Source organism: Ambystoma mexicanum, chromosome 6q (genome assembly GCF_040938575.1).
Source record: "Ambystoma mexicanum isolate Mex_15411 chromosome 6q, UKY_AmexF1_1, whole genome shotgun sequence".
In the NCBI taxonomy this organism is placed as follows: domain Eukaryota; kingdom Metazoa; phylum Chordata; class Amphibia; order Caudata; family Ambystomatidae; genus Ambystoma; species Ambystoma mexicanum.
Genome location: NC_090937.1, coordinates 1,032,198,898 through 1,032,214,999, shown reverse-complemented (window position 1 = coordinate 1,032,214,999; position 16,102 = coordinate 1,032,198,898). Strand labels below are relative to the sequence as shown.

Below are 16,102 nucleotides of genomic sequence, written 5' to 3'. Positions count from 1 at the left end.
CCACTGTAGGATCCTTAAGGATGTCGGATGGCATTCTCCATCTTCTGACCGGGAGTTTTAGATTTCCTAGTGCCATGTCTAAAAGGATAGGGGAGTGATCCGACAGGGTACGGGGAAGTATTTCACTATTGTCGATTTGGTTCATAAGAGATGCAGACACCAGACAGTAATCTATGCGAGATTCGGTGTCATGCACCGAGGAGTAAAATGAATATTGTCTTTTATGGGGGTGTAGTGTTCTCCAGGCATCTACTAGTGTTAGTTGCGACATGATTTGTTGCAAAATACCAGCTGTTTTTGTGGGGTTCCTGCGTTTGGAGGTGGAGCGGTCTAGGGTAGTGTTTAAGATAGTGTTGAAATTCCCCCCCCCCACAATATTTGCTCGCTTCCAGAGAAGCCAATCTATTGCATTACATTTGTCGTCCACGTTCGGACCAAACGTGTTTATTAATATCAGTTCTTCCCCAGCGATGCTGCCCCACACTATTACATAGTGACCCAGGGGGGTCTATTTTACTTTTCCCAAATTGGAACCCAACGGAGGGGTGGATCAGGACAAGTACTCCTCTTGCCTGTGAAGAGTATTCGGTGTAATATCTATGCTGACCCCACCCCTTCAAGAGCTCAGTGTTGACTTTCTGGAGCGCATGAGTTTCTTGTAACATGATTATCTGGGGATGGTGTCGAGTGACATAGGCCGCCACCTTGTTCAACTTGGCTCGGTTGTTCAGCCCACGGACGTTCCATGTAAGAAGTGTTAGTCTCAGCCCTCGGGCCGTCATAACAGGATTAGCCATATCTGTATACCCTTGTTGCATCTCTTGACTTGCTGTTACTCAGGAGAGTTCCACATGCTGCAATGTCACCACGATTTTTAACTTGTAGGACTCCTCCAACTGAGTCCCTAACCCTCAACCCCCCCGCCCCTTCCCGCATTGCTCAACGGAGCCGAACATCCTGTGATACTTTGGTCCCCCACCCACATCATCTCCCCCAACTTGACGATGCTGACCTGTAATTTCCATTCACTTAAACTGGTGCAGCTTTCCAGAGGGTCGCCCGTTGCATTCACCTGGCTTGCCCAGACGGAGGCTCTCGGCTCGGTTGATCCTAAGTCTTCATTCAGTCCGTCCCTATTACAGATTTTTTCTTCCTTTGGGCAGCAAGCAACTGGCCTTCCCTTTATTTTTGGGTCTATCCCTTGTGACGGGAGCAGATGATTGCTCTGGTCAGTCAGCTGGGTCTCGTATCTCATCTCCGGGTTGTGGTCTGGCGTTCTGATCGATTACCCGGGCTCTGGGAGGTAGCGGGATAGAGGCCTCTACATATGTCATGGCTTCTGTGGGGTTTTCGAAAAAGTGAGCTCTTCCACCATGTTGGATTCTCATTTTCGCTGGGAAGATGAGGGCATATGGTACATTGCATATCCGCAGCTGTTTTTTCACCAGTTCATAGGATCGCCTCTGTGCCTGTATACCAGCAGGGAAATCTGGATATATGTGTATTCTGTTGTGTTCAAAATGTAGAGTGCCTTTCTCTCTGGACAGTCTGAGTATCGAATCCCTGTCCCTGTAGTTAAGGAGACGTGCTATTATGGTGCAGGGAGGTGCCCCAGGTTTCGGTAATGGTGCCAGAGTGTGATGGGCCCTTTCCACGAGGAAATGTTCGGAGAAAGATTCTGCTCCCAGGATCTCTCTCAACAGGTTTTCCACTTGTCTCTCTATGTCTCCCTTACCAAAGGTTTCTGCAATTCCAACAATCCGGATATTATTCCTTCGAGATCTGGATTCTAAATGTTTGCACTTGTTTTGAGTTTTTCGTAGCTCTGTCTGGGGGTGGGCTATGTTGCGGCCATGCTGTAAAATTGTGTCTTCATTTGTGCTTATCCTGCTCTTCGCTTCTGTGGTACGCGTGCTCTCCTTCTCCACTTGTGCTTTCAGGGATCCAATCGTTGCAACTATGTCGTCCGGTTTGACATTGACTGCCATGAATCCATTTTGGACTAGTGCTGCTAGGCGGTCCAAAGGATCTTCCCCTTGTTTGTCGTGTTCCTGTGGGACCCCATCAGCTGCCCTGTGTGGCTGGGAGCTGGCAAAGGAGTCCATCGGGCCGGTCTTTTTCCCTCCTGTGCCTTTCCTCTCGGTGCGTCCCATGTGTTGCGGTGTGCAGCCTTAGATTGGACTGTGTCCTCCCACATATTGTAGACTGCCGTGTAATTGTTCAGAGAAGAGAAAAAAGGCGGATAGAGTGGAAGCGGTGGGCCTTCTTCACACCCTCTTTCCACAGGGTGCCTTCGTATTTATTTGTGCCGTCTACGGGGCCAGGATCTTTGCCGGGTGGACCCCGAAAGTTTGATAAAAAAGAATGCCCCTATGCGGCTCTCAGCGGGGTGCCCCTTGCACCACTCTGGGATTGATGGGGTTCTGCTCTGTGGGAACTGCCTAATTCTGCCCCCTGTGTTCCGGGACGTTAGTAGTGCACTGGTAGCCACTCTACGTAGGGTATATTGTTACCTTGATCGGCGAGCACCACCAGGTGCCGGGGGGGGGATGTCCTCCCAGCCGTGACAGCCCCAAACCACAGCAACCACTCGGGGGAAACCCCCAGTGATCCCCGCCGCGTTTCGTGCGTTGTGCACACAGGGCACTGCAATCATTCAATTTTGTACCAGCAACAGTACATGGTATATGTCACTGAGCCTCCCCGTGGTCTCACCCCGTGGGTATAGCGTGGCACTGGTGTTTGTCGTCGTGGGGAGGGCTTCCCCACCCCGCTTCACTTACTTGGTGTGAGGGGTGTGACACGACCCCCCGCGTGTCTTCACGTTGTTCCTCCGTGCCCTCCTCAGGTCGCCAGCTCAGGGGAAGAAGGGGCTAGCCCACCGGCGGCGGCGCGCGTGTATTCCGCCTTCCTCTCCTTGTGTTCAGGCAGCTTCGGTTCTCTGCACTCTCCACCAGCGGCTTCTCCGCGTCCCAGGCCGGGAACGGCTGCACTTCCCTTCGCTTCTCGAGCGATGCGGTGCGAGAGTCACCGCTACGCCCCTCCCCCACTGTGGCCCGCTCTTCCCAGCGCACCTCCGGCACACAGTAGATGTTCTATGGAGCCGGCGGGCGGCCGCGTCATCCTCTACTGTCTGCCAAAATGTTTCCAGCCGGATACTGTGACTTTCCCTTCACGTATTCACTCGATTCTTCGGGGGTTTGCTCAGGAGATCTTCCGCCTCATAATTCTTCCATTTTTTTAGCATTTGGAGCGGCGCTGAAAGGATTTATTAGGAGCAGGATTTATGTTTGAGCCGGAGCTCTCCTCTCAGGCAGCCATGTTCGTTGCGCGCAACAGCGCCCCCCCCAGGACTTGAATTATTAACCTGGAGAGAGTGAGAACCTTTTTCCCACTCTCTCATGTATTTTAATGTGATTTCCTTTGGCTATGGAGTGACAGACCCATAGGCATCATCTTTTACATTGTGTCACACAGCACCTTCAGTGCAGTGGCACAGGGAAGTGTTTCAGATTTCCCACAGGTTTAAATACCTTCTCTTTGCTAAACTACTGCTTCCAAGAGCAGTGAAGTGAAATTGACTTTACTTACATTTGCACCTTTCTAGACCCAGCACACACTATCTTACAACAGAGTGCTGGAGGGGTTACTTAGTATCCCCTTTGTCTGGCTTCTCATGTAACAATTTTATGTTACCCTTTCCTCAACGAATGGCTGGTGGCAGTGGGTAACTTTCAACTACCGTGGTGTGCATTTACAGCGGGCTGCGTTCGCAGCATGCAGTAAAGCACCCATGGGTGCCATTTTTGTCAAAATGTCCCGGTCGTCTTTTTTCACCATTTCTTTGTGGAAAGGTCCTTCTTGAGATTTACTCTGCGCCAAACCAGGTTTGGTCCCTTTGTTCGGTTTGCCTTTGGCAGGATTCATGACTGAATCCCGCCTCTGGCTCCAGGGTGTCTGGCGGGGGCAGGAAGCAAGGGAGGTGCCCGCAACTCCCTGTGCTTCGTCTCCTATGAGACAGGAATGCACCCTTAAGTGATTGGCCGGCTGGCTGTCCAGCAAGGTCTGCCACCCTGCTGGATGACTGATAGCTAGACTGGAATGAATGGGAGAAACCTGCATAAAAGGGGAGGCTTTTTTGGCTTGGAAGGCAGAGTCGACCACTGGACAAAGGAGTCCGAAGAAGAATTTGAAGAAGACGCCTGCTGCAACTCCTGGACCGTTGGTTTGCCCGGTGAAGCACTGCTGCTGTGCTGAAACTCCAAATTCGTATCGACAGAGAAGCCCCTGCAAGGACGACTTCTCTCTTTGAGTCGGTGGGACCAATCCACTTCAAAGTAAGCCACCTGGACATTCTCTCGGAGCTGGTTGAAATTCCACTGCGGTCGTTGCTGGAACCGAATAGCCAGGGAGAGTAACACCAGATTGTGTGCGTTGCTTTTAAGTTGGCCAAGAGCTCCCGGAAGACCCTCTGGACTCCCAGGAAGCAGGACTGACCGAGCCTGAGCCCCCTCAACAGAGTGCGGGACCCCAGATGCAAGGAAAGCCCATCTCGACAGCCAGGAACCTCAGTGTTGCTATTTGCGGTAGACGTGAGGAGCTAAAAAACCAAAGTGCCACTTGTTCGAAGATTGCAGGTTGCGAGCAGTGACCGTACCATTGCAGTGCAGGAGTCCCCAGAAGTCCTCCCGCTTGTCCCCAAGACTGAGGACTAGGAACACCAGGATTTGCATAGCTGCACAGGAACAGAAGTCATCTGCTGCACTTTTCTTCAACCTAAAGGTACTGTAAAGTGTGAGATAACTTACCTCTTGTTGTGCCACCTTGCTTGTCCTCGTTGGTGACTTGTCTCAGTTGCCTCTGTAGAGTTTCTTTACCTCACAAGCCTAATCAGCTTGTGGCCCTACTTTGAATTTCTTCTTATTCTACAAAGACTTCCGAAACATTGTGCAAGACTTTTACTTATATGCAAGAAGTGCTTCAGTTCACCTTGACTTTTGCCAACTTAACATTGGCTGGCCTGGCTCCCTGAATGACTCTTCTCCCCTCTGCTTAGGTGTTGTGTCTTCCTTCCAGGAAGGGGTTAACTAACTTTGCATTGGGGGTTACCAAAAGTACTTACCTTCTTCAGAATATGTTTGTAATCTCGTGTGTTGTTCTATAACCTTTTTCCTTTGACATATACCTAAATCTGATTCTAAATGCAACAGAGATACATTAATGTCCCCAGCACCCTAACTATTGAAGTCACCTGAGGGTGTAGGTAGTGTCTGTGGGTCATCTCAAATGGGTACTTGCTGATTTAGAAATCTTAAGAGTGTATATTTTTGAGGTGTATTTGAGTGTTACTGTTATAGTGCCCCTTCTGAAGAAGGCTTACTCTAATAAATTAATTGTCTAAATCAAGAAACCTTGTGTGTAAGAGTTTTTTTGAATACTTGTCACTGTGAATCTCTGTGTAACTCTCCTACAGCTCACATTGACCCCTCTTGAGATACGCCTGGCTGCTCAACACGCTACCAACCTGAGTAGTACAGACTTATACCAAAAGTTGGGTTCCCATTGCCAGGCGGTCAGGGTTGTTTTAGTGCACCCAAAGGGTACTGCATTCAATCTTGCCTAACAACCGGTCTGTGACATCGAAATGTAATTGCAGAAGAGCTAACCCGAATGGCATGAAAAGGTCATCACTGTGCTAAAGTATGCAAAAGTGGAGTCCTGCAGGTCACCAAATTGCAATTTAATGTGAGCAGAGATAATCATGCAGATGCTGCGAAGGTTATTTCCTAACCACTATGTATAGATGGCAATGAAAGTTTGGTTCAAAGAGTGCTTGCGTTTTACCATGGGGCTATTCACTCAATGATAATACCCTGCTTCGGCACAATACCACATTAGTTGTCAGGTTTTCAAATAGTTCTATTTTGTTGGAGGCTTCTTAAACCATCCGATTTGATTCTGGAAATCTGTAGGAGGTACCTAGTATAGAGGTTGATTGACAGATTTGGCGCTTAACCCCAAAAAGCTGCAAAACCTGTTGCCGCTCTTCTCCAAGAAGCCATAAAACGGGTTGCTGTGCTTGGGACAATTATTTGTGTTCAATCCAAAGAGATCGGGAATTTTGCTCCAGACTCAGACCCCAACCGGTTTCTTCTGCCTGGTCGCTTCTTCAGGGTTCGTGATTTTTTATTACTGGCTATAGTTTCACAGCAGATGAAAAATCTCCAGTAAATATTGTTCAAAGGTTGTGGTAGTTGCCTAATATGGAGGTTATTCTTGGAACATTCGTCAATGGCGCAAACTACCTTTATTTGATCCCACAACCCCAATCCACTTGTTGTGTTCAACATGTTGTTCTTTGAGGCAATGTTGCGCCTGAGGTTTGTATGGCCACCATGTTACCTGAAAGCATTAATCAGTGTTTCAAAAGTACTTAAGTACTGCATGACCCCGATAAATAATTCCTCAGACGGAAATGTACTCCAGTTGCGTAAACAACGAAACCTGAAAAAAAGGTTAGGTGGGGCATCAGCACCCAAAAAGAACGCACCCTAAAAGTTAACACCCAAAGTCGTAAAGGTTTCGACCAAAAGACCTGTGTTGGTGGAGAACATCATTAAGCCCGATTTAATGTGCCACAGAAAACGAATGTCACTGCATAACACATGGTTATGCTTAATTAAGGGGGCGTCAATCCCCCTGCTGTGCATCATATGCACCCATTTTGATTGTGTTTGGATCATTAAAATGCATAATACGTCTGTTTACTATACTGGCGAACTCTAAAAACTAACGATGACAGGGGAAGCCCCTTTGGTTTTGGCTTATAGTACTAGTTGTGATGCTATGGTCTGCCACTTTGCTGTGAAACCTAACAAAGACTCGCTCGGCCCATTAAAGTGGGAAGTCATTTTAAAACAAAATGAAACAAAATAACCATTTCGACTCCCCTCAGGGATAAGGAAAATGTTGAACATAGTCAAAGTACTAGCTGTATACCCAACATGGCGTGACACCATTATGGACAAATACCCATAACCCCATTACGCTCCTCTGACGCTCTTCAGCTCAACCAGTCACGATATCGGCTAAAAAATGTCGGCTCAGGGGACCAATTTTGGTCATTTATACATTGGGCAACATCAGTAGCGGCATGTACAACGGCATTTGACATTTGGAAAGAGATTCAGAAGAAGGGGCTCTAGTTGTTGGTGGAATGGAAGTATGATAAAGGCCGGCAAATCGCAATACTGTTTCTTTTTATGATTATTATGTAAGGAAAAGGAAATATTGAGATGTATTGATGATGCAGACTGTATATGTTGTTGAGAATTTTAATAAAGTTTTTTAGGAGATGAAATTAATTGTAATGTAATTAAGCACACATTTTAAAATGCACAAAGTCTTAAATGGATGAAACTAATTGCACAATAAATGTTAAAAAAAATTAAAAACTTCAAAGAGACATTAAAAAAAACTCTGGTCACAGGCTAAGACCTTTGATGAACAGGAACACTCACAATTAATGGTAAAAGACTGTTTTTGATTTAGGCATTTTGCGCAGCCATCAGACTGAGGATGATCTAAATTTTATGCCATTGTTCATGTAATTTCCAGGCGGTTTTGAGGATATAAATTGCATTTACCTGGGACTCTGGGAACTGTAATGGCTAGGTTCCTAGGTTCCTGGCTCATCTGGACATGTGACAAATGTAAAAGTGGGTGAAAAGATGGAAAATTAAATTGGGAATATGCTTGATGACTTACATATGCAGAACTGTTGTACATTTTATGAAAACAAAAATGTGACACATGGCCATACTACATCCTACGGATTTGGCGGTTGGCTTATCTAATTCCCCATGATCAGCTAAAACCGAATACATGTTTTATAGGGTAGTGGCTAGTACAATTCTTAAATTATGATACATAACTCATTTTTGCCAAATGTTGAAGGGGAAAAGACAGATGGTACTCCAAAATCCCTAAACCAATCCTGACTGGGGGCAGAGATCAAGAGAGAAACTGTCCAATCCTGGTGGCAAAGATTATTGAAGCGTACTTCCCCTAGAGCAGAGGTCTTCAAACTTTTTTGGCCAGGGCCCTCCTGAGCAAAATTTGGGCAGGTCGGGACCCCCCAGAAATGCCAAATGGACAGTATATATTGCGCGCCGTCACCTGCTCCCATCACACTCGCTGGGCTCCCTCATCCCACTCCTACCCAGTCCCTGGTCTCTCCCCACCCCATCACACACCCTGGGCTCTCCCCACTCTGCTCCCACCACTATCCCATGGTTCCCGCCCATTGTGCTCCCACCATAGTCCCTGGGTTCCCCCATCCCGTTCCCAACCCAGTCTGAGGGCCAGTGGTGGCTGGTGATTTTTTTAAGTGGAGGGGCATAATTATTTCCCCCTAAAAATGCCATAGCGACCGAGCTTAGTGAAGGAGCCCGAACCACTGGACATCTATGATTGATGTCCAGTAAAAAGATAACATCCCTAGGCTCCACTGGGCCTAACACAATCAACATGATTATGTGTGTATGCACGGCGCTGCACATTCATACAGCAATCATTCTATCATTCGCACGAGCATCCATCCCATACACTCACTCATAACATAAGCATACACGCATCCATACACATGTTTAAACAGTGAACATGAATGTACCTTCTGCATTGGCCTGCGTGTGGGTGCTGAAACGCCCTGCTCCAGACTGCTCTGTCCGTATGTGCGAGAAGGCGCAGGAGCTCCCCCTCGGACATACAGACATGCAGTACCCCCAGCCAGCATTTCCAATGAGCTATTCAATGCTGGTCAAGCAAAATGCCCCAGCACTTGCATGGCTCAGTGAGCATGTGCGGCTGGGGAACTAAACTGAACTGTCAAAGGGGAACAGTAATTCCCTTTGACAGTTCAGCCAGCCCAGGAGAACTCCATCAGCTGGAAAAAGCAGCTGAGGGAGTGCTCACTGTTTCACTGGGCTGGCTCCTTAGCTCCTCCATAATGGGTGAGGGGCCACTGGGTGGGCGCCCCCTCGCCATTATGGATGAGCCGCCAGGCTCGGACTGGCCTATAGGGCAATGCCTGTACCAAATATGTAAAATGCTGGTGTGGGCCAGTCAAAATGTGCCACCATGTTGGCCAATGTGGACTAGTTTGATGAGTTACTTAACTATGCAGTTAGTAATTTTGACCATTGTTGCTGAATATATCACAATGTACTTACATTTTAACACAAAGCACCCCCTTGGGTACTATTGAAACAGTGGGCCTCATTACAACCCTGGCGGTAGCTGTGCTGGTAAAACTGGCACGGCTGCTGCCGCAGTTGCATCTGGATCCGGCACCTGCATATGGGCAATTACCGGTTGATGCTGAATTAGGCAGACCTGATAATTGCCCTTTCGCGGGTTTCGGTAGCGGTAGATCCCCATTCCCATTTGAGCCCCATCGGGCTCAATGGGAATGGCTCGGATGCACCGGCACCGTTAATAATGGTGCTGGTGCATCCGAAGAGCTGTGCTTGCGGGTGCCGCATGGCCTACCAGGTCAGACCAGGCAGGCTGTCAGGCAACCGCAAGCAAAACTCTTACTATGGCGGTACGGTAGCAACGGTGCAGGTAGCCTAAAGGAATGAATATGCATTTACAACTGCGGGCCACACTTTCATTGTTGCCCGAGACAGTTTCATGCTTCAGCCCAACCATGTGAGCCACCCCTGCCCATTTAATTTTTTTTAATTTTTTTTTTTAGATTGGGAGATTTTTTTTTTTTTTTTTTAATGCTGAGCTCTCAGGGCCCCCCAGGGATGCACCCGCGGACCCCTGAGGGGTCACGCCCCACAGTTTGAATACCGCTGCCCTAGAGAGTAAAATTAGTGATGTCATTTCTGCTATATAAGGGGGACTGTACTAGGGACTCAGGACACACAAACCGGGGAAGACAGAAAAAGCAGGACAGAGAGAAGGCTGCTGAAACTTACCATCTTTGAGAATGCAGTGACCAGACCCTTGCCCTTTCTTTCCAGGGTTTCCTGAGATCCAGCTGGATTTCCTGAAACTTAAAGGCTTGCTATGTAAACAGCAATAACCCCAGCCCTAAATTGCCCAAGCCCTTACTTTTGCAGCAGTACATCCAATAGTTCCCCATTGAAAACCCCAATTGCCTGTGTAGCTCAGTCATCTCCCATAGAATAATCTCTCATTTGCCTGTGTATGTTAGCATATCTCCTTTGAAAAAAACATGCATTAAATGTGTAGTATTTTTGTAAGTACATCAATTAATTCCCCCATTGAATTTCACGGATTGGGATTGTTGAAATTCGAAACCAACCATCCTTGTCTAGTGTTTTTATTTAATTGTTATAGTCATTAAAGTGTTGCCCAGGAGAATTAATACCCTTGTGAGCAGAAAAACAAATTTGTACCGTGTCTAAATTATGCCCTGCTAAGCGAATTTCCATTTGCCAGTGTCATTTCTATTTGCATCTGTCCTATTAAACCCAAACCGTTGTTCCCATTGTGAGTAATCCCTTTGCCCAAAGCCTACCTGTTAGCTGCCCCGGTCATTTTAACTAAAAAACGATTTTCCTTTGTGCCTTTCTCATTGTTGAACGTGTGTGTCATTTCCAGCAAAGTTAATGTTTCGTTTTTTCTAAAAATATCTTTTCATCCTTTAAAAAGCGTTTTTCCTAGAGTAGCCCCCTTCTATTATATTCTGAGTGCGGATTTTGAATTGCATTTCGATCATTTTTAATTGCTCAGAGCTTGCCTTTCTGTTAGGCAGAAACCTGTGCAGTTCCCTTAGGGAACACTGCAAAAGATTTAGGACTACAGGTGTTAGCAGTAAACCCACTTGGTAGCAGTCTGTACCACCCAGATTTACCTGGTAGCTGTGGCTGAGCAGTCAGACTTCCCTCAAGAAGAGTTAGGCAGTATGCAAAGTATACACAATAGGCACTCAGATACAACAATACAAGCAAACACTGACCAGAGCTTTGGTATCAAAGTATATAATTATTTTTTTTTAAAAACACACTGTTTGAAACAATCCAGCACTCTTATTGTAAAATATTCTAAACACAGTTACTATTATAATATATACACCCCTTTTTCCTTATCAGATAAGTCACTGTAAAACACCACTTATTTTCATACGGAGGTGAGCGCTTAACTAGATGGCACTCCAATACGTTTGTGAGAAAGGGAGGGAAAAAGACAGAATATGGAAAGGTACACCACTCTAAGATTCAGGAACACTGTTAGCAAGGCAGAAGAGAAAAAGTCACTGGTGAGGCTGGGCCCACTCTTAGAGAGAGCACAGCACAAATGCGCCCAAGATCACACAGTTACACTAGGCTTAGAAAGTCTTGCAGAGGGTTCAAAAAGAGTTTAAAGGGGCTTAAGAAAGTTTAGCCAGGGTGTCCCAGGCTAACCCAGGTACGAAAGCCGGGGACTAAATCTAGCCCGTACAGTCGGTAGCAAGGGAAGCCAGGCGGGACACGGTACCTTAAGTGGGAAGGATCCTCCAGCAGTGGCAGTTGTTCCTGGTAGTGGGTGCAAGTTGCGTCGTCGTCCGGGGAAGAGAAGATCTCGACTTGGAGGAAAGGTGAAGGTCGTTGCACTACCAGGGAAGAAACCAGCCGTGGAGTTTTCCGGTTAAAGGTGGTACCTTTGTTTCGCTGTCGTGGTAAAACGTGGTATCCCGGTTGCCGGGGTGCTTGGCACAGGCAAGGCGGCCACAAGGTACGTCGGGAAGGCGAAAAGACGGTGAAACTGGTTATCCCCACCAATCAAAGGAAGAAGACTCTCCGGCAGGAGATCTCCTCTGTCGGTGGGAAAAAGTGGTGAGACGGTCCAGCAGGGCTCCACCGGTGGTGGTGTCGTGGCAGGTCAGCTCAGCTTCTCCCTCGTCGGATTCTTAGGTCCTGTGGCTACTTCTGAAGTTCCAGTCCCCAAAGCCCTGCTTTTATGCAGCAAACCCCCATTCACTCAGCCTAGCTGTCACTCAAACATGCTAAGTGGTGAGCCGGCCGGCTCACTACTTGGGACAATCAGGATGGAGTGCGACTTGAGTTGCCTAGGCAACTCAGTCCAGGGTGCCTAAATTCCCCTCCACCCCTCCTAAGTACCCCTTCTGTGGAGAAGCCTGCCAAAAAGTGGAACAAAGGGCTCGACTTGGGTTGGAGTCACAGAAGAGAACACAAACGCCATTTCAGAATCAAGTTTTGGCAAAAAATACCAACCGGAGAATTAATATTAATTAAATAAACCGGCGGTACATTCGAGGCTAGCGTAAATAATTAAATAAAGATAGTAGCCTAAAACAATGGCAAATCCCATAGGAAAATATTTGCGGTTGAATATAAAAAGTAGTATCCACAGCCACCAGCCAAAACTCTATCAGGGGGGATGGACACGTGCCCCCTCGACTAACAGACCCTGGGGCAATCAAATCGCCCCAGCCAGTATGCACACAATGATGGTTTGTACTGGTTCTGTTCAGAATTTAAGAGTAGTAAAGTCAATGGTGACTTTACATGCCCCGGGAGACAGTAGTCAGTCCCAGGGTATGGAGTCTATACTGGGGGGTCACTATGACACCCCTGTGTCACTGCACTGAGGGTGCTGTGTAACACACATCACAAAAACACATGAAGCCCTATGTAGTAAAAGACCCCATAGCCCATCAAACACATCTAGATTCAAAGAAACACACTCAAATAATGTCCAAGAGTGAGGGTAAAAGAGTCTCACTCTTGGCAGGAGAAAAAAATAAACCCCAAAAAATCCAGCAAAGCTGCTGGGGGACTCACTAGGTTAGGAAATTTAGCCTAAACAGAGAATTCTCCCTAACACCGTCACTTCACAGCCCCAGACAAATTAGTGAGATTTGCCTTTTCGTTTTTCTAAAAAACATCTTTTAACCTTTGAAAAAGGGTTGTTCCTAGTTTATATCTCTTACCCTTCTGTACCCTGATCACGGATTCTGAATTGCATTTTCTTTCTCATGTGCTGCCTGTGTTCAAATCGAATTTCCTAAGTGTGCTAGCTAGTCTGTTTCAAAGCCCGATTTGCCTTTAGTGTAAGCATCCCGAAGTACCCTTGTGTACTGTCCCATAGCAGTAGTATTGAATCATTGAAAACCCATTTTTCCATTGTTGCAGGAGGGAGTGCTTAACTGGTGGTGCTATCACTTTGTGGTAAATTGTTCTTTTTCTGTTCTGCCATTTTAAAAACACAGAATTAACTGTAATAGTATATCTTAACCTGGTGGTCCTGTAGAGATTATTGCATTTCGTGTTGCCACAACATTGATGGCTTTGCAGTTGGTCGATTTTCATTTTTCATTAAATAATACATTAATAAATATCTTATTGATACACACCGGCCTGGTTCCTAGTCCATTGTGAAACAGGGTGTTTGTGAAGGTTGGGTGCGAGACTGGTTGGAGGCCTACTCAAAAAGAATCTGTAGTATATTAAAAATAAAAAGCGTTGTTTTTGTGCACCACATTCCTTGTAGGGGAAGGAGTTCCCTGGCTGTCGTGTGCCGTGTAATACTCCTATTCCCCTCTCCAGTTACCTCAACTTGTATTGTTTTTTTTTTCCCGGGAATCCCAAATCTCAGTGCAGAGTTAGTGTGATAGCAAACTTTAACACAAGTGCTTCTCTCTTTCTGCCAATACTGCGTTTATTCACTCTTTCAAATATGGAATCACTTCACTTCCATTCTGAGATGAGCAGCCGACTAGGCAGGCAGCTTTATCCTCGTGTTGTACACCGGCCAAATGGAAGTCAGCCATGATAATATTTCAGAACGTAACACGTACACACCAATCGAACCTTTTGGGAGATTGAGGCGTTTGCATCATTATCTGTCCGTGGTGCGCACCTAAGGTTGTATGCCTTTGCTGTTTTCCAATTTCTTCCCTCCCCTCCCCCCCAATTCCCAGCTGATTACCTCTCTCCTTTCCTGCATGGCTAAGCTTCCCCAATTGCTTTTGACAACCTCCAGGTAGTGCCTTTCCAGCTCTGCGACTAGGTCTTGGTCCACCAACTTGAATTGTGTACATTTAGCTCGTTTTGCTTGAATCACAGGGTGTCAAGCTTTGCCGGACCTGTAGATGAGGAGGGTGTAGCAGAAGCGGTCAAGCAAGCGAAGCATCTTCAGTTCATGGATAGTCGTCCTCTTTCCAGGTTCTTTGGAAGAATCATTGTGCTGCTCATGGTACCGTCCTGTCAGAGCGCAGCTAGTAATTCTGCCACGTAGAGCTCTCGGAGACTGTCTGCCTTCATGGTGCACAAGGCCCTTTCAGCAATGTCCTTAATCTGCTCCACCTTTCTGGTATCTTGCACTCCTGTACAGAGCCGCATGTTGCCCGAGGTCAGTGAATGGATGTCACAGCTACCATTCTGTTGAGCAAAATCCTCCGAGATATTATTGTTAAAATATTCAACACATAACGGCCAACATTCTCCTTGCTCCTTCAACAATCAATGCGGACATTACACTAGTAGGAGCCAAATAATTACATTCATTAATATTGTTCTTTCTAAATTACGAGCCATTTATAGTTACTGGTCATTGATAGGGCGCAAGGTCTTCCATCGGGGGTATGTCAGCATAAAAAAACGAGGGCAAATGTAACTATGCACGTGAATAAACATGCTGACTGCTTTCAGAAAAACAAATAAGTGACTGGCAGTTAGTCGGAATGTTTTGTAGATATGCAATCAAGACAAAAAAAGGTAATACCAGGATTGGAAATGCAACACCACACTGATGATGGCTTTGCCCCAGGTACCAGCATTTGCCAATGTATTATATTAAGCACAGACATAGTAAACAAGACTTCCTTTCACCATGTATTTAAGTACTCTCAAATTGCAAGAAGTTCTGAGATTATGCCACATCTCAGAATGTGGTGTATTATGACAAAGAGTACTTAAATAATACCAATACATGTAGTGAATACATTTGAAATCTGAAATAAAGTTCGAGTTAAGGCTTGAAAACCATTACATTAAGCAGACATAGTAAAAAGACTTGTGTTCATTTAAGTGAATTGCTGTTTTTTGCTAGGACTGCTTAATGTAATGGTGTTCAAATCCCAATTTACGTACACCCCGGCCAACCCTTTCCTTCCGTACCCCTTACTTATCTGTACATGCATGTCCATAGCACACAACAGCTCCTTCATTGTCCACCCAGCTGGTACATTGCCTACTTGCAAATGGGATTACCTCTGCCTATATGATTCAATGATTTTACCATTGAATCCTATGGTTGGCAGTGTTTCAACATCTGTAGGATGTGGGGATCACAAGAGAAGGGTCAACAGCTTTGCTGCTGGGGCTTAAAACTCATTAACTGGCATTATGGGTTTATGTCTGTTTTTGCCATTGAACACCTAAGATTGGGAGCAAGTTCAAGCTTTTTTGTATTTTCTAAAATGCTTTGTTACAAAATAAATTACAATGCATAATCTCTAGAGAAGGCCTACAATGGATTAACAGAAAGAGCATACGTTTAAAAAATACTTTGAAAATAGATACTCACTGGTCTGATTCCTGTTATCATGCCCACATAGCCAGCAAAGTTTGTAGAGAAGAAAATAGACTTGTTGTTCCTTTGGAAGTCCAAATTTACTGCCACTGGTTTGAGAAGTTCGGATATTGTCCAAGAACTATTTGTAATATCCCATCTGCATGGAAAATATTACACGTCTAATCAAATAAATTAAAAGAAGCAGGAAACAAGCAAACATGATACAGTTGGCTATTTGCACTTTAGCCCAAAATAAATCATCGAGCCCTACAAAATGTTCTATCTTCGAAAACATTCTTTAGGTAAGAACAGAGCAGCTATGAAGACATAATTGCAATTTTTTAAATCTTGGTTTTTTTCTTTGTTCACCTTAAAGCCATACTATTTCTTTGCATTTAATGTAATGTTGGGACTGATATCTTTTTGATTCAAAAGGGAAAGAACCATATCCACAGGAAATAGTTTCCCAGTATGGTTATCCTGATCAGATTTAAAATCACCATCTGCATCAGTGGTGAGGCTTTTGTAAAATATTTGATTTCCACCACTT

The 16,102-nt window shown here is 45.7% G+C and overlaps 1 protein-coding gene across 1 annotated transcript in view; it reads right to left on the bottom strand.

Moving 5' to 3' along the window:
• ASAH1 (N-acylsphingosine amidohydrolase 1) overlaps window positions 1-16,102 on the bottom strand; it is a 521,915-nt gene that overhangs the window by 229,558 nt on the left and 276,255 nt on the right. Inside the window, exon 8 of the mRNA XM_069631558.1 lies at window positions 15,565-15,709. Within this exon, the coding sequence (XP_069487659.1) occupies window positions 15,565-15,709 (145 nt within the window). The remainder of the gene's footprint in view (window positions 1-15,564; window positions 15,710-16,102) is intronic.